This window comes from Pipra filicauda, unplaced genomic scaffold (assembly GCF_003945595.2).
Source record: "Pipra filicauda isolate LSUMZ 115617 unplaced genomic scaffold, ASM394559v2 scaffold66_size7647185_pilon, whole genome shotgun sequence".
Taxonomy (NCBI): domain Eukaryota; kingdom Metazoa; phylum Chordata; class Aves; order Passeriformes; family Pipridae; genus Pipra; species Pipra filicauda.
Genome location: NW_024104831.1, coordinates 2,178,663 through 2,202,118, shown reverse-complemented (window position 1 = coordinate 2,202,118; position 23,456 = coordinate 2,178,663). Strand labels below are relative to the sequence as shown.

The 23,456-nt window shown below is 38.8% G+C and overlaps 1 protein-coding gene across 2 annotated transcripts in view; it reads right to left on the bottom strand.

The window, feature by feature from the left end:
* Positions 1–23,185, bottom strand: part of AGMO (alkylglycerol monooxygenase) — a 190,435-nt gene extending 167,250 nt beyond the window's left edge. The window contains exons 1-3 of one of the 2 annotated variants that reach the window (XM_027723249.2): positions 23,018–23,185; positions 16,360–16,490; positions 3,096–3,247 (exon numbers count right to left, since the gene is read on the bottom strand). In XM_027723249.2, coding sequence (XP_027579050.1) covers positions 3,096–3,247; positions 16,360–16,490; positions 23,018–23,152 — 418 coding nt within the window. In that variant the 5' untranslated portion in view covers positions 23,153–23,185. The remainder of the gene's footprint in view (positions 1–3,095; positions 3,248–16,359; positions 16,491–23,017) is intronic. The other variant, XM_039388648.1, reaches the window with a different exon arrangement.
* Between the last annotated feature and the right edge of the window lie 271 nt (positions 23,186–23,456).

Here is a 23,456-nt window from a genome sequence, read left to right as displayed (position 1 = left end):
ATACAAACCCACTCTGTTCTTCAGGACACAATCCCTTACGAAGCATAGATTAAAAACTACTCCCTTTAAGAGGGCCAGAGCTTTACAGCTCCCCACTATTCCCCACAGGAGCATAGGGTTGAGTGCACAGCCCCTGCTAAGGGACCTGCTCTGGCCAGGGGTGCCCCAGGACCCGGCAGAGCCCCCCACACTAGAATCCACCACCAGATACCCCACTATCCCGCAGCCGGGACCTGGGCTCCACACCAGCGCTGTCTCTCTTGTTTTTGCATGGATCTGGAATTCTCTAGATTTCCTCCCCTGATTAAAAGGTGTGGCTGCTGAAGAAATTAGTTTACAGAGCCTCCAAATTCCTTACTGCCGTTGTCATTTGTCTGCAACAGGAGTATCTGTGAGGCCAGGGCGCGGGGAAGAGTGTGCTGGGCCACGGCTGGGGCTCGGCACTGCTCTGGGACCACCAAATCCCCCTTACTAGCAGGAATAACTCCGCAAGGACTCCGCACCTGGAGAGGAAACTTGAGGAGTAATCCATATATGCTAGATTAAAATATCTGGTAAAAAATCCTTCAAACCCACACATATCCTTCCCTAAAAAAAAATTGTTTAAAATAAAACCTGTGATTTTACAGCTTACTTTTTTTAGTAGTACAGTCTAAAAATGGGTGTTTTTACTGAAGCAAAGGGAAAAGTTACATTGATTTATAAATTTATTTCAATGCCACAAAAAAAAGGCAGTGGCTAAATAGTCCGTTGAACGCCATGGCTTTTGGATCAGACCCAGAAGAACATTGGAATAAGTGCTGAAACATTTTATTTTCTACCCTTTTAGGGGCTACTGCAAACAATGGAAAATACAAGCACATACTTAGAATAACTCTATCCTTTGCAAAATGAGATCACACCTAAAAATACTTCCTTTTGTTGCTGTAGAACTTCAGTTTGTGATAATAGCTATTACATGCATATAGTGAAGAGGAAAAAATATCTCACCAAATCCTGGGTAAAAGTTTGATATTGTATAGCAGAGTTTCTTCTACAGAAGAAACTTTAAAATCTATAATGATTCAGACTATTTGTGAAATAGTAGAATGAAAAATCCAATTATTGCATGGACAACATGAAATAAGGTAGTAAAAAGGTCAGGGGGTTGAGTTACTAAATTATTGCTTGCACCTAGGAAAAGCTACATAATGATGATAATTCTTTGTATAAAAATAATATCAAGTATTAAGAAACAACAGAAAAATGTATCTGAATTTTAGGTTTTCAGTTTGAAACAATTAGCGCTATTATTTATATCCCCACACATAAACCCACATAGCTTGAATTTCCTGGGATATACATGTGCTATTAATTTTTAACTTTGCTCTAGGATCCAAGCCTGAATCACCAGGCCCTGTCACACTTTCTAATGCAAGGGTGTGTTTTGTCTGCTTGTACCAGAGGCTTTTCCAGTGTCCTTCTCAACATGCCAAGGTATTTTTCAGGATTTTTAAGACCATCTCCTACACTTAAATTTCCTCAGCAACTTCCAATGCAGCTGACTTTCACAGCTGTGTTGCCGTGCTACAGATTTCATCATTGTTTGACCAGAGAAAAGAGTGTTGGTTAAACTAAAATCTCCATTTAGAGTGATTTTCTACAATGTTGTATCAGTTCCCTGCTGAGTAGCAGAGATCTAACAGTGAACAATATTTCTGTAATCCAAAAAAAGAGTAAATTTTTATAGAATAGCTCACCACTGACCTTCTTAAGAGCATTTTCTTAGTTTCCTCAACTCCATTATATATAGAATTGGTTTGTATTTTAATTCTAAAACCTATTAAGATTCACTTCAAAGTGTGCAATCCCCTCAAAACATAGAAAAACAGAGAAGAGTAAGTATAAAGTTGCTGCAGGAACAGAAATACATCCAATTGCTTTAGGGAGCCCAGAGATGACGCTGTTCCCTTCTCTGCCAGTGGGAATTTTACCACTGACTCCAGTGAAGGCACAGCCAAGCTAGCGATTTTCTAACACTCGAAGACAATTATTTTTATTTTAAAATTCAGGAATAGCCTCTTGCTCTGGTCCAGTTCTCAGCCTGAGGCTGTAGCCCTGCCAGCACTGTTAATGTCATTGTTTGTCAAGCATATTCCCAGTCTTGTGTACACCCACGCGGAGCTCCCAGCTCCCAGCCGTGATGTCCCCCCCAATGCATTGTTCCACCTCCCCCTGCTTCCTCGCCTCCCTCCCTGTCCCCCCCCCATTGTTGTCCCCCTACACCCACCCTGCATTGTTCTCATGCTCGCCTGCCATCTCCACCTGGGAGGGACCCTTCCTCCCTCCCACTCCTTGCAGCAGCAGCTCAGGCTCCTTTCTTACCTACTTCCATATATTCCGCTGACCTACTGGCATCAAAGCATTTCCCCTTTCTGAAAGCATATTACATAAAGTACCATTACCAGATCTCACACCTTCTGTGAGTTGTGGGCACTTTGTTTTCAGAAGCCCAGTCCAAAGTCTTTTAAAGAACAAGAAGATTCTTATTTCATTGCTACAGACTTTCAATCAGGCCCACAATTAGGAATGATAGAAAGTGTTATTGCATTTTCAGCTAGGGTATAAAAGGCTAGAGCAAAAATACGTTGTCATTACAAAACGGAAATATGTAACAAGACAGATACACAGGGATTAATCCTATTACATCTTCACCATATATATGTACAGAAACAACTGGTGTGATTTACACGGGCTCCATTATTTTGGCTACTTTGCTTTTTACTGCTCTCTATTTTAATTTTTATGTACTTACTATTTTTTCCTTACTATTTTTTTTATGATACTTCACTTTCTGTGAAGTGGTACCTTCTGAAGTACTGTGGTACTTTCAAAATGATACTCCTTTCTTTCACAAAATCATGTTTACTATATTGAGTATGATGTGTAAACTGTTCTCCATGCTCAAAGTGTGTCATTGCTAACCTTTGAGAAGAAGAGCAGCTATATATGCTTAGAGTAGAATACTTATAGATACAAAAACAAATACCTCATTTTATTAATAGACAATTCATATATTTTGTATTTAAAAACATGAAAAACTTGTGAAATCTTACCATGGCTTATGCGATGAAAGCAGTAGTATGCAAAGTCCACTCCCAGAAGTGTCAAATACCACGTCCATGGCGAGTCCCAGGGCAGTTCAAAGAGTCTGTAGTTATTCCATACATAGATGTAACTAATTAAGTCAACACTTCTGAATAAAACACTGAAATAGAGATCCAAAATATTTTATCAATAATTTTGTCAATTTTAATTTCAGAACCTTTTTACTATATACTGAGTATTTTTCAGCTGGGAGTCTTTTTGTAACACACAAAAACAGAGTCCCCATTCTGCAATCTTGTCAAGTAATACTACTATTTACTTCAGCGGAACCTTGCCTTAACATCTACAGGGTTTCTAAATCCAGCTTTCTCCCACTCACCACCCATTAGGCATGCTCAAGGGCTGAAGCACTCCTGTGCTCTGCAGGTGCTATGGTGTTCCTGTTTTCCCAAATCTGAAAGAAACCCATCCTTGCTAACTCACAAGTTAGAAGTGACTGAAGTGTAGCAGCAATTATGCTCAAACACTAATGCAAGACATTAAAATACTTTGACTACTTCCATTATGAGGAAGGACAGGGAAGAGGACAGGACTTTTGGGAGCAGTGAAATATTCAATCTGCTCAGCATATCACTTCACTTTAAAAAAGGATAAATTCAGCAGGAGGAGCTAAAGCCCAGTGCCTTTGAAAGGAAGAGAGAAATGGCAGGGTTGCCAGAAAGAGACAGGAGAAATCATGAATTTGCAAAGACAGGAAAGCCAACAAACAGCAGCTTTTGTTCCTTCTGAGCTCCTGGACTACAGGGACTGAGTAGCTACCCCTGACCTAACACAGCGCAGAGGTAAGACCAGAAGGAGAAAGAAAGGAGCTCTGGGATGGGCAGTCCAAACCCAGTGGCAACTCTCCACAGCTGTTCAGGATAATACAAATTTTAGTTGCCAGTGTCACACCCTTTCCTCAGTACCCCACCATCTCATTTCACTAATTGGGAGCCTGAGCCATCTCCAACAAATTACTTTGATTTTACAGGGTGAGTTTCTGGATGGATCAGGAAGCATTAAACACAGCAAATGAGAGCTGAGAAGCTGTAGGCACTGGGGTAGCCCAGGTGACAACTGGCTTAGGTAGCTGTGCCTCAGCTCCAGACTGATATATATTTAAACTGCCATTTTCCTAGAAGAAACAGCAGGATTTGCAGCAGCTTCCTCACATTTCCTCCTGCTACTCTCCTTTGTGGTGTTGCTGAAAATGTAGTGAAACAGCAGTGAACTGAACTGCATCAGTGTCTGAAAACCAGTGAGCAGAAAAAAAAGTAGGTAAAAGATACTAATTGTGGGAAAGTCACACGTATCCTTTTCTATATATAAATGAATTAACTGCACCTGAGTTTAGAGCCTAAGAGTTAAAAATAAGATAATCATTATCACCATCCTCTACACACAAAAAAATAATTTAGTTCTCAGATGTTTTGCTGTTGGTATTTTTTGGGGGGGAAGTGGAAGAATTATCAGCAACACCTTTGTACAAAGTTGAGCAAGACTTTAAAAATCTATAAAATATATTCATGGTTGAAGGAAGACTAAGGGATTCAAATTCGGGGAGCTTCCAAAGGACATTACAGACGGCATACCTGCAAGACAGTACTTGCATAGAGGTGGTAACAAATTGCACGTAGGTGTCCCAGCCTTGCAAAGTCTCAGCTGAAAGACAGACCAACATCTCTCTTTCCCTTTAGACTCATCTGGAACTTCACCTTACATTGAAATCAGCTAAAAGATTATCCATGCATCTCTGTCCATGTTGCTCATTCTTGTCTCAGTACCCCTTCTCAATGGTATTTCTCCCCAAAACCCTGTCTTTTTTTTCTTTTTTCCTTTTTTTTTTTTTTTTTTTGGCTAGATTATTTTTCATATAGTTTACAGCATAGCCACAAAAATACTTGAATCTCAAAACTAAAAAAGGAAATATACTCCTTCACCTCTAAAGCTTTGTTTCACGCATCTGGAAAAGATCCCTGAAAATAGTCTGGCCATGCCCTGTCCTTTTGGGCAGCTGCACTGAAACACAAGGGAACCTCAGCAAATACGGCTGTTTCAGCTTGCAAGCCACCCCCTCTGCCATAACTGAACTTTGCAGTCACCTCCATCTTTTTGCAGAGACACCCATTCAGAGCTTTTATACTTCTAGCATTAGCACCTCTTCCCATAAGTGTTTTGAATAAGGCTAGAAGAAAACACCTTGAGCTTCTGTGGTGCTACTTTCTCTATTAAAGAGGAACAAAGTCATCTGAAAATTCCAAACTCCCAATACTAGCCTGCAAGCATAATAGCATCACATCCACCACTTTATCCTGAGAGCTGAAGCATTACAAGTTGTTGTTGTAGAAGAGAGCTAATATCTTTTCCACAGCCAGCCTCATCTCTTACCTGCAACTCATTCCTACCTTTCCTATAATCATATCCGTTTTTCTCTTGGATAAATATAACAAAAAATGGTGGAATTTCACTTCAGCAGCTCACACCCATGAAGAACGTCTCTTGACTAGCAAGGACAGGTGTATCTGCAACTTCAAAAACAAATTGGCTATGCCCAGAAAGTGGACCATACACACCTGGAACATGTTTAATTTTCATAAGAGCTGTGTTCTATAAATATTTTTAAAGAAGATTATATGTGTCCAACCAGATTTTTGCAATTCACCTCATGAGGAATCTGTAAAGTTCAGTATAAATTCTCAATCCATTTCACAACAGGTCAGAAGGGAGCTGATATTATTCAAACACAAAGAAACGGGCATTTCTTAACATATTTTCAATGACCAGGAAATTTGAAACACCTCTTGCAACACAGAGTATCAGTTATTATTAGGTACTGTTTTCTTACTTTATTCTTTTGCTTTTATTAACACATAATGCCTTTGCAGTACATCCAAAGATATGTGACCTGGAACATTTCCTCCATTTTTGATCAGCTTTCAGTATTTCACCCTCGAGTCCTTTTTTTTTTCCACAGGCTGAGGCCAAGGTGTAACACTTGAGCTAACCCTGCAACACATTTTTCTGTATATATAATTTGCTGCACATTCTTTCCTTCATGCTTGAATCACAACTCTACAGTACATTACGTTAGCTGATTACCATAATTAATTTAGAGTAGTTTATCATATTCCTATGCAATTCTGGAGAAAGAAGAGTTGCTTAGCTAAGTATTTTTTAAAAATTTACAGTGTGATAGATAGGAAAGGCCAGAGCTTGCATTCAATTACAATTCTGGAAGTTCACTTGGAGTTTTAAAGGTTTATATTCCCCCTTTTTTCTCCCTTAAGTTCCTTTTTCGCTTCTTGAAAATATTGAAGAGAACTTAAGAAATTTTTTCTTCATTTACATGTTATAACCATAAATGTGACAGAAGTGGATAGGTAAGACTTTTTTCATCTAGTCCAATCCTCTGCATAAGGAGTAATAAATCCTAAAACAGACTGTATATAAAACCTTATTATATACATTCCATAGATTTATTTTCTTGGATTTTGAACATTGCTGCTGAAAATTTTCTTATTACACGCAAAGTGCACTTAGACAACTGTTTTGACTCTGAGAGACAGTTCTCATCTCCTTGTTTCCAAAGTTCATACGTACTTTACTCAATGGCGGTAATACTTGTTTTTAATAAATCATTTCCCCCTTCACCTTCCACTGGGTCAGATTATCACTTCCTCTAATTAAAAAAGTCCAAGAAGGAAATTCTGGGAGACGAACTCTCCATGTGGAAATAAAGATCTACTTATGGTAAATCCCTATGGGATAATGAAGGAGGGAAAAGGTGGAGGAAATTCAATTGGAAAAAAAGAAAGCTGCCCATTTCAAAGAATACAAGGTCCTCTTTTGCTTCCTCCAACTCACAGATCAGCCATAGAGCTTGAAACCACACCTTTAGAAAACTTCTGCCGTGGTGCCCAGGACAGTCACAAAAAAGGAAAAGGGGCAGAGACAGGAGCTGTTGTCTCTCTTCCAAGAACGGAGGAAGATCTGTGTACCTAAAGTGAATACCCCAAGGAAACTGCCTCAGCTCTTACCACTTTTGCAGTCACCACCTCACGTCACACTGGGAACTGACCTGGTGCCCCTGAGCTAAAAACACAACCCTACAGCTGGACCTACAAAGGCTCTGCTCTCAAGGGCTGTAACAGACTTGCATCCTTGGAGGTCAGACACAGAGGGAAACATGTTAAGACACCCTGGTCACAAGGTTATATTATCATGAAAAATAGTGAGAGATTACTAATACAGTTTCCCTGGGTTAAATAAATTCTGTTTTCCTAGCCTGATTTGAACTATATGAATGTAAAGTTTCAAAATGTTGAACAAAGGCAGTTTCTCAATAATTTGAAATTATTCAGACCATTTATGTAACAGCAGGATACACGAATAATTAAATGCTCTGTAAGTCTTTGTTTCAGAGTGGAAAGCATAAGGATTTCCATTTCCAAGGACACTCATAGAGCTTTCTTTTCCAGATGAAAAACTGACTCCAGTCAAAATTGAAATAAACATTTTGATAACATGATTTCAGTAAAGAGAAGAAGGGGGGAAGGAGGTAGAGAAGCCTCGAGAAAAGGTCCATTTGCAAAATAAAGAAAATCTCCTGCAACTGAAATCCCCTTTTATTTCCTGTACAGGTGCCAGGTCTTGAACAGGCACTCAATTTATTACTTTGTCAGTTGACTTATTAGGGTTGACACAAATCGAGCTGAAATATGCCTGACACACTGCAGTCAAGGCTTTTTTCACGCTTTAGCACAAAGCCAAACTTTCCACAAGGTGGAGGGAAAGGGAGAGGGAGCTGTGGGAGTTCTATTCCCTGTTTTCTATCATCAAGATGAATACGATCTCTTCTCCCATTCTGAATATGCAAAACCAGTCATGAAATAACCCAAGGCTAAAAAATAATTCACCAAAATGATACAGCTGGGAAATTATTATCAGGCTCTGGAAAGCCCTTGATTACAGGAAATAGCACCTACATTTTGAGAAAATGTTCCCACCAGACACAAAAGCTGAATCAAAGCTTCTCGTCTTCCTTAGTATGGCTTTCTTTTCCAGTATTTTAGCCTAAACAATACAAACCTCCAGTTTCCCTCAAGTAGAAAAGAAAATATCAAATGCAAAATGAAGTCAAATGCAGGTGACTCAGGTATCCCTACTAGTTGTATTTTGCCTGACCAAGCTGACCTTTCATTCACCAAAATTATTCCTGTTGCACTTGACTTTATATCCTTTAATTTATGACACTAATATTCATTTACAGTAGTAGGTGGAATAAAACATGAAATTACAGGTTTTGGAAGAAAAATAACAAAAGTCAGTGGTACATTTTTTTATTCCTAAGTCCAAATCTTGCTACATAATTCAAGTCACTTGTTTACCTTTGTTAATCCATACAAAAATAAGCAATCAATTAAAAATGCAGCACAACTTAAGTATTCCCATGAGAAGTTCCGCTGCCTTTAGTGACACAATCCACAGTAACACATTATGACCTAAGGTTATGCAATCACTTTAGGTACTTCTAATGTCATTTTATCTTTACAAGATTAAAAATCCTAGTTTAAAACCTTCAGTACATCTGAGCTTCTGGCATTGCAGTTTACTCCTCCTCTTTTATGAGAATGGAAGTTATATTTCTTTATACCAGCATACTGGGCAGTCAATTCTGTTCCAGTAACTTCAGGATACACAATATTGGAAGATCCTACAATGTCATCTCCTGAAAGGCAATGGACCTGATTTTTCAATATTTGTACAAATATCACCATATGAGTGTAATACAACCACCTGGTTAGAACTTCTTTCCATTCGAGGTTTGATTTTGATCTGAAGTGAGAAAATTTGCATTACAGTTTAAGTTAAATTGGGAACAAGCCTATAATATTCTCAAAGGTCACATATAAACAAGTAATGAGAAAAGAGTATTCTGTTGAACTCGGACTGTCCCAGATGGATTCAGAAGAACTAAAGGAACCGGTAACAGTTCCTGTGGTCTGTAAAAGTACAATGAAATAGCTTCAGTGAGACATCATAGCATATCAGATGATGAAAAGAAGAAAAACATTTACATGAGAATTTATATTGAACTCCCTTGGTCATACTTCTGAACATTTAAAAAGACAGTGTGCTTTTGTCCATGGTACCCAGTGGTGAAGAAAGTCTATTCTTTTCAGATCTGATTCAGATTCTGATTTACAGAATCATTGAGACATTTTTCCCCCATTTCCATAACTTCTAAGTATTGACCCAAGAAACTAGGTTGGCCAGCTATAAAAATGCTACTCCTGTGCTCCATCTAGTGGAATCCTGATTTAAGCTTAATTCATCTTTTAGCAGAGATGTGCTTCAGTCAGAAAGCTACTCTATACAGAAGCAGTTTCTTCGAGTTTTTTTCAAAATGCGTGAAAACTGACACAATTTATCTTCAATCAAAATACAGACACATGGAATGAAAAATCTTTATGGGATTTGAGAAACTGGTATATTTTGTGAGTTACGGAGACTACTGAACTTAATTAAGAACATATTTTCAATAAGGGTAAATTCAGTTCACAGTATATGCTTTCACAGAAAAGCACAAGTATATTTGAAAATTAACTCCGACAGCTTCTCTTTGTTCTAAAGATGTTGCAGGTGCAAAGCTGGGCTCTGACATTAAGAATGGTCGATCACCAAGCCATTTATTCACCCCACTGTACAGAAAAAAGGCAATGATGCAATACTAAGGATGCAGACGAACATGCATTCTGTATAAGAAGTTACAACTTAAAAGAGTTAATTGGATCCCTGACAGGTTTGTGTGAAATACAGCAATCTCTAGTACATTATGGTAGGTACAGACTATCAGTCGTTTCAGTAAATTAGTTTGAGAACATCCCAACTCTCCCAAATCCTTACTTTTAATGTAAGGTACTTTATATGCCATTTTATTAGAAAGTCCAGAGTCTTAAATTCTGGCTCAGAGCTTTCCTTAGTCATCACCACAAAGTAGCACTGTTTAGAGTTGCTCACTGGTACTCCTGTGCCCTCCCAGCAGCCATGTCCACGTCTGTGCTCTCCACCCTGCTTCAAACAAATGCAACCAGAGTACCAAAATTCTATAGTTCAAATCTCTGAAGAGATTTAAACTAGTGTGTTTGGGAAGGATTCACCACTGAAGTGCAGATGGTAAAAGGGGATTAGGGAGGTGGTGATGTGCACCAGACAGCAGATAGGACGCACTCACATCTTTACTGGGCACAGCTGGATTTGGACTTGCTGGAGGACACAGCATGATTTACACCAAATTTATAAAACTGTGTTAAATTGATGCAATAAGAAGATAGGATATTTAATCCACACAGGAGTTACTAACTTGCTGATTCAGTCCTACTCAATTCACCAATGCAAACCAGATTAAAAAAAAAAATAAACAACTAATTAGAACAAACAATAACTGTTCAGGTAAGACAGTTACTGCCATGAGCTTAACTGAACAAATTTTGAAAGTCTCCTTCCAGGGTCAGGTTCGCCTGCTGAAAATCCTACCAGATTCTGCTGCACAGTGCTACCCTCTTACTCAATTTGTTTGTCCTACTCTGATTGCTTTACCTACAGAAGATTACTGAGTTATTTCAAAACCTGTTCCTCTGACAAAGCTGTGAGGGCTGTGACCTTTGGCAAAATGTGGGAACAATTAACAGTGTATATGGGATAGTGAAGCCAGGAGGGTGCTCTCATGAAATATGTAACTACCTAGTGCTACTTGTAGAGTGGGTGGAGTGGGGAGGTGAGTAGATTCTGTCTCTTCAGGCTTGTTACCTATTAAAAATTCTATTTTTTTGAAACATCTATTGACAGATAGTGTATTAAATTGCCATAGCTAGCTGCCACAGGCATGATCATGACTGCAGGTTCCATAGAGACTGAACCTACAGTCTAGCAGCTCTTGGCTGCCCCATTCCCACCCCCAGACAGTTTGCTTGTCTCTCTGCCTTAAGCAAATACATTTTTTGCTCACACAGTGAACCAAAATAATTCCACTTGGGATCAGATGAGCAGCTGAACCAACACAAGAGAAAGGGAGGACTACCTAAGTGAGCACAGGAAAGACAGAATTGCCAGAAGCTTTGGTTGGTTTAAGGGCACAGTGCAGCAGCTTTATTCCCCATTTAGCCAGGTTAAGTGATTACCTTTCCAGTTTGGCCCCATCTGCTCATCACTGCCCTAAGTATGGTGGTTACCAGCCTTCAGACCTGCCAGCATAATTGCATGCATAGCTGCTCCCTGACCTGGCTCTGTCAAAACGAATGCAGCTGAGCTTAAACACCTCTTTTATAGTTCTTGGGGGGCTTTTGTTTCTGCTTTTAGCGTGTCAGGACTAGGTTAGGGAGCAATTAAATGTGCAGCTATGTTGGCAGATCTGAGGGGGCAGCTGGATCAGAAGCAACACATCTGACCATGCTCTAAACAAACATCTGTCCAAAGCCTTAGTCAAACAGATGTGGAGAAAAAAAATGTACCTAATAAGTCTGGAAGTGAAAATATAATTTATGGGAAACTGCATGTATCAAATTTTCTTCTACGAAATGCAATCACTAATTTATGAGATTATAATTTTCCATAGTCACACATGAAGTATCTAGTAGATACTTCAGGAAACCAGCACATACTTTAAATGGATAAATCCATGCAAGCAATTATTTTTTGTTCTGTCAGGACACTGCTGGCTCCACAGGGTTGTGAACAGCTTGCACCAACTTGAACTGAGGGTATGCTAATCAGCTCTGCATGTTGTTACTAATAAAAATTGAAAACCTTTGGTTTCATACTGCAATTTTACATATGCCATAAAGCAGATAACTCAGTAATGCTACAAACGCACTGAGAATTTCTTGTCCTGTGACCCTGGCTGCATTTTTCCAAGCCCATTTCTTGTGCTAGCACAAGATTTTGCAAAGACACAGTAAGAATTGATGCAGCCTCCCCCACTCTGATGGGGAGGTCCTGGACCTGTTTCCTAGGCCCCTTCACCACAGCGCAACACAAATGCTGATGCTGGCAAAAGGGGAGCAAAGGTACAAAGGGAGGAACGAGCAACCACAAGTATCAGCCAGTGAAAGGTGCTTCATTTGGCAGCATTGCTGGTCTAAAATCTACATAAAACTGCCTCTTCAAACCAGCTTCTGAAAAAAAGATTATTTAAAATCCAGATGGTATAAAAAAATGAATACTTTGGTCTACAGGAGAAAGGATTTATACTGCTTTGATTCAGTTATTGCTGATGTGTAGATATCTTAAGATACACAATAGTAATAACCAATCAAAAAGCACTTCCTCATTCCATTCTCATGGTCAACACTTCAGAGAAATCTAACTTCCTCTGTCTCAAAAATCAAAGTAAATAATGTATACAGATTGTAATGTTCTCTTTAGAAATTAAGAAGCTCATTGCAGACTTGATTGACCAAACTGTGTTAGACATTATATATATGAACACTCATACCCTGTTGAATTGTATTGCAGAGCTGAACACTAAAAATAGGCAACTGAGCAGGAACATAAAGAATGGAGACTTTCCCAACTAGTTTGAAAATGTACCTACCTCAGTTATCCCCCAAACACTTTTTTTGATTTGATTTATGTTCTGCTGCTTTAAAAGAAAAAATGGGTCAATATGAAATAATGCACATACTTGTATAGTAGATATTTATACCCAAAATAAACTTTCTCTTGGGAGAATATTTTTACAGCAGCATTTAAAGTCTCCTGGCAATGGTTAGCTAGAAAAGTTATTTATTTATTTAGAATAAAAGTTCTCAGAAATTTTTTAACCACCAGCATTTAGGATGCTGGGAATAAGCTTACTAATTCAAGTTTCTCCCTTTCCCCCAAATTACTTTTCATTGCATTTAACATTTAGTATTCATACATGCAGAGGAATGCATAGTATGCATTAAGGCAGAGAAAATTATATTCAAGAAACGTACGGGCTATTTTATAAGAGATGATGTGTACATACAAAGCAATTCAACTTACTACATGCTGTTGAGTCTAATAAGCCTGAAAACAAAACACATTGCCTTGAATGATTAGACTTTTCCTCTTGCACCTACATTTTTAATATTTGGCATACAAATATCAACAATTTATGATTTGCACTTTCTCAACAACAAGGTATGAAACACTAAATAAATACTGCTTTCCCTCAAGATACACAATACTTCTGTTATACAGACTACGAAATGGAAAAAATACTTAGAGGCTGAATCTGGTTTGTGACTCCTAATTTTTTCATTAAATGTAAAGACCTCTTTGCAATGACACATTTGAAGCTTCATTTTAACTAATAGACTGAAGCCCACCATTTTAGACTCAACCACAGATTTTTTTAAGGAAGTGGCAAACCATTGCTGCTAGTTGAGAAAATGAAAATTAGTCCCTAGGAGAGGATACAATCAATGGTGTGTTAATCTAACCTTCAGCTGTTAATGATTTGCACTACTATTTCCCCTGATGCTGTGGGTTCTGCTGAAATATTGTTTTAGCAGTTACTGTCAGCTTTCCCTACCTTTTTTCTGCCTGAAAGGGAAAGACTGAAGTGAAAGTCTTAGCAACAGATTTTGCCTGTGCTATTTTTTCCCCTTTTTTTCTGACCCAGTTCTTTTACACCATGGAAGCAGAAGACAGAATGCTAAACTGTTCTGGTTTTTTCAGTTCAAGCCTTTTTAGCCAGTCAGTTATTCACAACTTCTCTTACTTACAAAAGAGGTGTTACACTAAGCATTCACCATTAGAATTGCGATATTAACATGAGATTAAATAATTTAGGAAGCCTGTATTTTGCCAGCTTCTTTCACTTTCAGCCAAAAAGCTAGAAGTTTTACGGGTCTCTTTTTTGGAATGAACTGAGGAGGGTCTTGTATTTCCAGACATGAGAACTGCGCAAGCAACCTGGAAGAGACTTCTGCTGGTGTAGCAATAAATAAGTGTACTGATCTTGCAGATTTGCCTGATCCTGCAAACTTTGAGTCCTTAAAGATCATTCTGTACACTCAGTTGAAACAACCTTGCAAAAGAAAACTGCATAGCCTGCAAGCCAAATTCTGCAAAGTACTGAGTGCCAAAATAATAAAAGTACTCAGCACCTTGCAAAGCTGCGTTCCACACACACAATGCTAGTTTTCTTAGCAAGCATTTCTTCTAGGAAAGAGTGTATCTGAAGTGTTTTAGTATTCTTAAAGCCAAAAGGCCTTGCAAAACCATTCAAACTTTCTTTACAGGTATCTCAGTCCCTTTAATTAATTTAGTTATGAATATTTCAGAAAAAAAAGGTAAGTATTTAGCATGGTAAACGCATCAAGTGTAGAAAATTTGGATTAAGTTGAAGAAGCAACATTTGAACTATTTCAATATCAGCTTCCTGCACACTAGAAGAATCTGTATCAGAGTTGTGTGTTGGCCCACACAAATCTAATGTATTGATAAATACTTATCACAGCTTAAAACATACTGAAAAGTTTAATGTTGCTCCTTACAGATCATGATCACAAGCGATTAAGAGCAACAAAATGGTTTGAATACAGGTTGAACACTAGCTGCAAAAATAGCTTCACAAAGTTCTCAAGTAACTTAGACATTAATTAATGTTTGAATATTTTTCATATTGAAAGCTCATGCCTCTTATTTTCCAATATTTGATGAGTTTTGGAGAGTGTCCTTAAAAGGTTTCATCCATGATATTTACTACTGATAACTAACATAACCATCAGAAATTGTCTTTGTACCCAATGGACCTTATCAAAATTTTTATTGATTAGAAAGCTTAAAAAAATTAACTAAATGTCTAACATTCAATAGATTATAATGTGGCTGTTTACACATTTCAGAAAATGAGTGCTACTAGCCAGAAGGGCTAATTTTAATTTTTTTATTGTTGCTGTGCTCTTTTAATGTATTTTTATCAAGAATCTGGATTGAAGAAAAAGATTTCTAGTAAAATTTGCAATGACAAAAACCAGGGATCTCTAAGTAACAAAGACAACATTTCATGGATTCAGGCTATTTCAGGAGGACCAAATGTATAATCCATGTATTTCTATATGGCCAAATATAAGAACATAGTGCATATGAATGAGGAATGTAAGCCTCAGAATCCAAAAAAGTATTCAGGGATGAAGAATGGCTAAAGGATCTGGGATATATAAAGGGAAGAACAACCAGCAGAAATAGAGAACAAATGACTTCATTATTTGGCACTGATGTAGTAATTTCTGAAATATGGAGTGCACTTGAGACATCAACACTAAGAAGGCTGAAAAACCACAGAGAATTCAGAAAAAGAACTGCAGGAATAATTAAAAGACTTGCAAGTACACCATATAGTCAAGCTCAAATAATAAAAACTTTTCTTCATATAATGAAGAGATTGTATACAATTTGATGGTCATCTGCGAATTCATACATGGGGAATAGAAATGTAATCTCACCCGAAAAGATGTAATAAAATCTATCATCTGGAAGCTCATATCATGCAAAGGCAGATCTCAAACATGATATTCCTTACAAGTAATTAGAGCTTCTGAAAAACACTTGGAGGTATTTATATAAAGAATTTGCTATATTCCCTCTTACTGGAATCCATAGTTAACCCACAGTGGCTGTTTGTTTAAAATAGAAATCTGTTCATTGTGAACTAATTCAGGTAAATCTTACAGCATTTATATCGGAGAGTAGATTGGATGGTCATGTTTCCAACAATTCTTCAATTCCATTGAAGTCAAACACATGATTATGACGGCATTCAAAGAACTTTGGATCACATGCATATTCACAATTCTGTCAATCTGGTTATATGCACAGAATTTTGTTTTTAAAGGCTAATGAAAATAATAGACCTCGTTTGTCAGTTTTATTATCTTCTTTCTGTATTTCAATGAAAGAAAACTCAGATTTTAACATATAGTCTAACATAAGATATGGTCAAGTCAGCTGAAATCCCAAAACTGGCAAAAGGTGACAGCCAGATGAACAGAATCGGAGCTGAACAATATTCTGCAAGTATCATATTTAGCCTTACAGATTAGAAAGGCTTTACACACTTTGCTAAAATTAAGTTGCATAAAGAAAGATCCAGATGCCTTGTTTAGTCATTTTGGGTTATCAATAACAACTTCAATATATAATTCTCTTTTCTTCCTTCTTAGTGATTAAAAAGCAACCTCAAGATTGTATACATATACTTACTCTGGCAGTCGAGACAGGATACCTAAGGAAAGAGAACTTATGCCATCATTAATCCGACCCGACAGTTTACGCTTCTGAATCCAGCTGACAGCAAATTCCAGCCCAATAAAAGTAATGAAGAATGGAATACTCTGAAAAAAAAGTTTGAAACAAAAGAAGTCACAACACAAATAAAATTAGTTACACCTTTCCAGCAGCAGTTTATGCAGCCAGATGCTTCTCAGATTGGCAGGCACCTTACTAGCTACTACTGTGAGAAAGCTCTTATAAATCAGAACAACCAAAGCTACCATTTAATCCATAACACCAGCATAAATTCATTGCAGTAACCTCCAACCACATAGTTTTCTTTTGTATATTCTGCACATGAACTGTTAAAAGGTATCATAACAAAACACAAAAGTCTTTCCAAACTCATATTTCTCATAAGTGAATCAACAAGGGCAGCAACGTTTGTGGGTTTCTCTAACCACAAGGTAGAACAGAATCTGGCTTTTATTTGATATGTACAAAGTTTTCTGAATGTGTTCAGCCTCTGAACTTGGCATCCAACATTATTATCTGAAAGGCATAGTAAAGTGAGTTTATTTCTACTCAACATTTCTGTTGCCATGCTTTTTCCTTCAAACAGCAGCAGCTCTTCCATATGTGTTTTCATCAGAGAACCCAGTTACTGTGCAGCCCATTCCAATTTGTGCAATACAACATGTCTTCTTTCCAGACCAAGTAGCAACAATATAATGTTCCCCTTTTTTTTTTGGATTGTACTGACTATAAAATAATTTTCTGGCTTTCTGAACAAAGCATAATGATGAGCAAGACTTAAACGTTTCTCATTCAAAACTGTTTTAGTTGAGGATTCAATTCTCACTGTCCATCTTGCACCCCCAACCAACTGGTAAGCTGAAAATGCACAACAGCAGCACCCAGTAGTGAAAAGTGTGGCTATGACTAGTAGTAGCACTGGTAACATTTTAGTGACATCGCTTTTTACCAGCAGAGAAAGACTCTTAGACCTGTTGTCAAATTTTCATCATCACACGCAACAAAAACAAAAAAGCCTTGAGTAACAGTAATTGGTAGAGCATATACTCTTTTTACTAACAATGGAGTCCTTGTACTTCATGTGTGGAAGGAATGACATGACAGTGGCAGCATATTAGCCACTGCCACCAAAATCTAGAAGGCCAGTGGCAAAGAAAACAGAAAGGAGTTATCAGATCTCCATGTCTGCGAATGTTCCTTCAACTGCCTCCCTCGCTCTGTAGAAAGTTCTTAGGTGACCTTTGAAACACTCAGACAATTGCTTTTTCACTATATTAAGGCAAAAAATTCCCACCATGTTTTGTAGGGCAAGAGAAATGCAAGACCAGTGAGACGTTCTGCACCTCTGTGGGAGGCACCACATTGCCAAACTTGACCTATTACTCTTCTGCTGCTTTTGCCCTCTTCAAATGACCTGCAAACACATACAGCTTCACTGACTGAAACCCTCCAAACTGCACTGCTGTAGGAGAGAGGCTGCTACTGCCTATACAACATTTTAATGGAAGAAGCATATTGCCTGTGCAAATGCCATTGCATTTTGGAGGGTGCTCATTTTTTGTTGCCAAGTGAGATATGATCTGGGAATTCCTACCAGGCTGGGACACTAAAGAGACTAAGATGGATATAGACCAGATTGCTCAGTCAAAGAAGAATTGGATGATTCAAACCATGCAAGCAGCAAGAGATTTATGGCGTCTAGGAAATGTGAAAGTTCATAAACTTCAGCAGCACAGGGTTAGGTTACAATAACAGATGAACAGAGATTAATATCAACATGACACTTTTTAATTTAGGTGCCTAGCTTGCTCTGTTACAGCATTTTAGGCGTATAAAAGCCTGTTTGTGGTATGTACTAACTGATGATATAAAAAACTCAGAAAGCAAAGGAAGACCTATGCATAAAGCCTAAACAACACCCAAGAAAACCAGTGTGGTAAATCTTTCAATATTTGAAATCAGTAATAAGGAAAGAAATAAAAAGAAACTCCAGTACCTTCCATTTGAAATCAATTAAGCATTCTAGGAAAATATAAATACTTCTTTGTTTTGCTCTATCTAGCTTCTTCATTTCTGAGTAGAAAAGATTTTTAATGTACTTTTCTTAATTGATATCATCAAAGAACAGATTCCTAATTTATCAAAAAAGACTGATCACCACAGCTGTACATTCCATCAGAGAAAAAAATATTTAATAAGAAAAACTAAGAAACACTTGACCACAGTATTAGGAGCCAGGTCTAACACAGACTACAAACAGTTTGAAGGTATGAAACAGCAGAAGCTGCGCAGCAAATGGAATGGGCTCAGGACAGAAAAAGTGGGATGCTTTTTTCACGAAATGAAAACAGTTAATGGGAAATGTACAATGTCTGTATTCTATGCGATGATTCACTTTCCCCAGCAATCTCTGAAACAGTTAAAACACTTGATTTTATACTAATACACATTATTATAACTCCTTTCTCATTGACTTCATTAAATATTTTTTTCCCACTGTGAAGCTGTGAAACAGCCAAGCATTTGACAGCACTTTTGACTCACAAATAGGTAGTGTCATAGCAAGGAGGATAAAGAAACATTCAGACAGCCTTAACCTCCTGCCCATCAAGGAGTTGGCAAAAGGAAAGACTTATGGCATACCCCTTACTATCTAAGAAATGACTACCTGTCCACCATATACTGCATTAAGCCTTGCCCAAAGCAGATCAAAGGGATGAACTACATCAAGGCTAGTATGTATTATTTATGTGACCATAACATCTATTGTCATGAAGCAGGATCATACCGTGTTAGATGCAGCACAAACAGAATGAAAAGGCATTCCCTGCCCCAGAGAGCCTACTGTGTAAGGATAAGAGGTAATACAACAGAAGGATACTGCAAGTAATTCAGGAAAAAAGGAGACAGTAAGAGAGAAAATACTCTCACCAGCCCAATCACTACTTTTTTTTTTGCTTCAAATTAAAATGGTAGTGAAGACATTTAAGAACCTGTTGAGATGGGTAGCTTTGCAACAGTTTTCAACAGTTGTCCCTACAAACAAAATGGCACAAAGTTAAGAAATAGCCACTGTTGGCATCCCAGGTCAGAGAAGCCAGATACTTTTGGTATCTTCTGGTCTATGTTTTACTCTCTCTTTGTTTCCAGTTGTTGGGTTTTTTTTTCTTCTCCCATCACCAGAAATACTCAATGGAGATTTGCATTAGGTTGTGGCTTACTTGAATGACTGATCCATAACTTGAAAGCCTTACTCTGAGCACTTAGTAAGAGGGGTTCAGAATGCAAATGACCATTTTAAATCGGTTTCTGCTTTATACTGTTGCAAAAACAATAATATTCTAAGTTGAAACGCAGCATAGTTTTACTGCTTTTCTTGAAACAGTTTCTATTTTCTTAAAGTCCCAGATTCTTATAACATAAGATTCTCAACTTTCAAGTATGAAGGTTCTGTGCCTCATTATTTAGAAGCAAACCTTAAAATGTGAATTGAGTTTAAATGTGAACTTAGTCTTTAGGCTCTCAAGAGAGTAAATAGAAAAGAAAAAAAATATTATTAAATTGAAATTAATTTCATTTTGGGGTTGAAATTATGAAAATTATGAATGTATGGTTCATGAAAACTATATTTGGCAAAAAAGCAGCATTCCTTATGCCTATCTGTAGATTATGAGAAAATTAAAAAAAATAAAATAAAAAGCAACCAAAAACAATCAACAGAGCAGAGTCTAATCTTATACCCATACAAAAAAGGGTGCTCTTAAAAGAAAAGGGCAAGCATCAGTATAGATTTGTAAGTCAGAATGTTCTGCCCTGCAGAAGGAAAATCAATACACTCTCTCTTCTCAGAAATAAGGGAAAATCAAGGGGTTTGAATTCTACATTCACATTTTGTCACATTTATGTGACAAAAACTCACATAAAAATAAATTCTATGATGATAATCCAAGATTCAGACCCCTTTTCCCAGAATTTTGAAGATTAGTTGAAAGGGTAACTTTTCCCTGGGTGCTGCTGCAGAGCTTTTCTACTTGTCGCTGGTAGCAGCTGATCCGCTCATGTTTGAAACAGGACTTGGGGCCTTCACATTCAACTCTGCCAACATACAGAGCACAATGCAGGGACCAGGAGCTGTCCTGCCTCTGAAAATGGAAGTAATATAACCACAGACAGAAAGTACACTGCATAAGTTAAGCTAACCAAACCATTGCGTTCCCAAAGTCAGAGCTGCTTCACCCACTGCTGTCATTCCCTGCCTAGTTATAACAGCACAGACTAAACTCTAGCTCTAAGCAGCCACTCCGACAAAGTGCATATATTTCCTAAACCTCCCAAGTACTCAGTTTTGCAGATCACTAAACCTATGAATATTTGAGTGAACTAGCAGGTTCTGCCACCTGTCTATTTTTGGAAGGTGCAAACCCCCACAGCTGTAGCCATGTGATCTACTGTACTAGAAATACTCTCATCTGTCTAATATACATGACAGATCACAGATCCAAGATGCAAATCCATCTCCTATACAGTGTCTCAGGAAAATAAAAAAAAAAAAAAGAAAAACCCACACACTACTTAGGAGATGCAAAAGTAGTTTGTTTCACACATGCATCATCATGATTGTTATTTTAAAAAAGTGTGAATTAATTGAGCTGAGGCCTTCATTTAATATCAGGTCTACACTAGAATTGTTTTTTTCTTCTGTGTAGGGTTGATCTCAAACATCCACTTGTACCAACCTCCATCTTTACCAACTCAAGGGGTTACCAGTCCAAGCCCTCCTTGGAAGGCTCATCGGTTCACTATTAAATCTATTCCTGATGATTCCAATGGATATGCTGCTCTTTCAATTGTTCCTTAAACAGTCCAAGAAAAGCAGCTAGAGAAGGACTGTAGATAGTTACCTTCTGCCCACAAACATGGCCAGAAGAGGAAGGATGAGCACTGTCTAAGCTCAAACCAAAGTCATAGAGTTAAAACAGTTATATCCCTAAAATACTTCCATACAACCACATGACCAAGCTTCAAAATATCTGTTCTAGTAACAAACACACTGGCCAGGAGGGAAATCTAGTACAGTTAACTCAAGATAGGAATTATACGAAAGTATAACTGTAATGGGAAACCCATTTTTAGTGCAGTTTTTTGTGAGATACTCCTTTAAAATGTATCACAACAGTGCTCTACAACAGCATAAGTCTGCAGGCACTTTTATAATTCAAACGAGTATTAAGAATCCTTACACAAACTTACAGGTATGTGCCCAGAATAAGAAATTCCATGTTTGGCCAAGGTCTGAGCTTAATATTTCACACAGGAGAGGAAAGCCCAGGGATGTTAAGGAATGCTGCTGACAAGAAAGTGAATGATACTCTTTTGGAAATGTGGGAGCAGTAAAAGGGACTGAGATAGTAGATAAGAGCTGGAGGGAGATATTAGCTGACAAGGCAAAACCATCAAGCTCTAGAGTCTTCCTTGACCATGACGCTATAGATTAGTTGCAAAACACCTCTGAGGACAGCAGTCCATCGACCAGACACTGCACGCACATGCTGAGCTTGCAGCAGCTGTCTGCTTACCCTATCCAAAAGGGCAACCTTTGCTGATAACATCCATCAGTGAGGGGCTGCTGCATACTACAATTCCGAGAAAGCTGCTGATGGTGTTACACTGCCCAACCCCGAAAAACCCATGACACCCCCATTGCAGCCTGACAGCAGCTGCTGCACAGCAGTCCAAGGTACACCTGGCAGAGAAGCTAGACAGAACTACGAAGACCCATGTAAAAAGTTCAGATCTTCAGTGAAGCTGGGCTAAATTTTCTTTGCCAAGTGCAAAATAGTGTTTATCTGCGGTTTCGGTGAACAGCTGACATCGATCTGGGTTCAGCAGGAGCTGACTGTCAAGATACGTACAATAGACACGACAGAACAGAGCAAAGGTACCTTCTTGGAAGTGAATAAACTGGCAGGGCAGGAGCAGAGGGAGAGATATGCTGCTGCCTGCTGACAAGGGAGTTCTCACCCCTGACCTCTGTACTCTTTCATTGGAGCTTTAGGACACAGCACTGTTCCAGCACAAATATTTGTTCTAAATTCTCTTAAACAATCTTTATTTTTTATTTTAAATAGAAACTTTTTATTTTTCTTTCTTTGACTGAGCTTGTACTACTTGCCTTAAGCGCTCAAAGAGACCTGACTTTTTGCTTGCTATAAGAACGGTAACAGCCAAACATAGTATCATGTTTTCTGGTTTACTCATTTCACTTTGCTGTCACTGTTCAGCTTGTCAGTGCTGATGGATATAACGTTAACATCAACCCTCCGATATTTGGGGTGCTTCTCTGAAAACTTTAGCTCCTGGTATCAGGAGAAAGCATCTGAGCCTTCATTTAAAATACATGAAGATAAGGGGCACGGTTACTCTGGCAGCTTATAGGCAGAAAGCCCAGGAGTGAAAGCCGCCAGAGAAACACGAGGTATTTAATTTTCACTTAGGTGCCCTTTCGCGGACATCGTTTCTTTGGGCCGGCTGTGTTTTTTTACAGAGGCGGAGGTGGGCGGAGGGGAGGAGGGCGAGGAGTGCTGCCGGGGGTGGGAGAGGAGGGGACTCTTACCTTCTCCACGTAGTCGGGCACCTCCTCCAGCGAGTGGAAGGAGCTCTCGCCGGGCGGCAGCGCGTAGAAGAGGGCGCGGAGCTGCTGGCCCGGCGTGGGGTCCCGCGGTCCGCCCGCCTCGCTGCCCGCGGCCATGGCCCGGCCGCGCTGCCCCCGCTCCGCTCCGCGGGTGCGCACAGCGCGGACCGACCGACAGACGGACGGACGGACCGACCGCCCACCCACAGCACCGCAGCGCTCGGCCCCGCGGCCTCGCCTCCTCACCCCGTGGAGCTGCGGGCTTAAGGGCTTCTGTGGGGAAAGCCTCCCGTTTCTTATTTCTCTGCATCGTGCTGTTTTGGAGGTTTGCTTGGCATTGGCGTTCTTTTTTGTATGTGTCATCACTACCTGGCCCGCTTCTGGAAGTTGAGAAAGCCCCGCACACACCTTCCCTGCCCAC